The 1,066-nt window shown below is 59.7% G+C and overlaps 1 protein-coding gene across 1 annotated transcript in view; it reads left to right on the forward strand.

Moving 5' to 3' along the window:
* Positions 1–1,066, forward strand: part of VOLCADRAFT_105985 (uncharacterized protein) — a gene marked incomplete at both ends in the record, with an annotated part of 34,705 nt that overhangs the window by 10,076 nt on the left and 23,563 nt on the right. The window contains 3 exons of the mRNA XM_002953411.1: positions 8–121; positions 536–601; positions 909–974. Of these exons, the coding sequence (XP_002953457.1) occupies positions 8–121; positions 536–601; positions 909–974 (246 nt within the window). The remainder of the gene's footprint in view (positions 1–7; positions 122–535; positions 602–908; positions 975–1,066) is intronic.

Genomic DNA, 1,066 nt, shown 5'->3' on the forward strand with positions numbered 1-1,066 from the left:
CCTCCAGGACAGCCATGCCCAGCTAGGGGAGCAGCACCGGGCCCTGCAGGACGACATGGCCCTGGCGCGGGAGAAGATCGAGGAGCTGGAGGTGAAGGAGGCCAGGCTGAAGGAGCTCACGGTAGGGCACTGGGTCGGGCAGAGGGTGTCAGGTGCATCTGGCAGTACGAGTGTACGGATGTACGGATGTATGGTGTCGAGGGTTACTAAGGCATACAAACACATTTCCCCTTATGCCCATCCCGTGCGTGCTGCTTTTCTTAGTTGCGTCCTGCACTGCACCGCCTTCCTAACCGCCCTCCTGTCGGCCGTTACTCTCAACCCCGTGGGGGGGGGCCTTTCTTTTCCGTTTGCTCTTACCAGCACCCTTCAACCAGTCGTCATTTGGCTCCTTGCTAAGGCTCCTCTGTATGATGTGATAGTGCACCGATGCCGCTGTTAGGCGATGCGGTTTTTTGTTGGTCCCCCGTCTTGGCAGTTAAACCCCCTTTCTGGCCCTCCCCCTCCCCCCCCCTTCATTCATATGCCCCACCAGGTCCAGCACGAGGAACTGAAGACCGCGAAGGCTCGATTAGATCAGCAGTACGCAGGAATGGTCAAGGTGTGTATGTGCGTCTGTATGTGCGTCTGTATGTGTGTATGTATGTGCGTCTGTATGTGTGTATGTATGTGCGTCTGTATGTGTGCATGTGCGGGTTGGAGGGAGGGCAGAGGAGGCGGGTGAGCTTCATGGGGCCACTGTGTGCGTAAGGAGCCACTGTGGGGGGATCGCCACCGCCACCGGCACAAACACCTGGTGGTTATAACCACCTAACGACCGCTGACACACACACCTTCTGACACGGTCCGCTGTGTTCCCCTGGCCCTCCCCCCCTTACCTATCCAACCCCCCACCCCCACCCCCTTAGGCTAAGTCCCTCCTATCCTCCGAGCTGGCTGGTTTGAAGCGCCATGCGGACGTGTTGGCGGATCAGGTCCACGAGTACCGGCGGCTGGGCGGACGGAGCCCGACTGGCGCTGGAGGAGGAGAAGGAGGCCCTCAGACACACCAAGGTGCCTTGATGGG

This window comes from Volvox carteri (assembly GCF_000143455.1).
Source record: "Volvox carteri f. nagariensis unplaced genomic scaffold VOLCAscaffold_36, whole genome shotgun sequence".
Taxonomy (NCBI): domain Eukaryota; kingdom Viridiplantae; phylum Chlorophyta; class Chlorophyceae; order Chlamydomonadales; family Volvocaceae; genus Volvox; species Volvox carteri.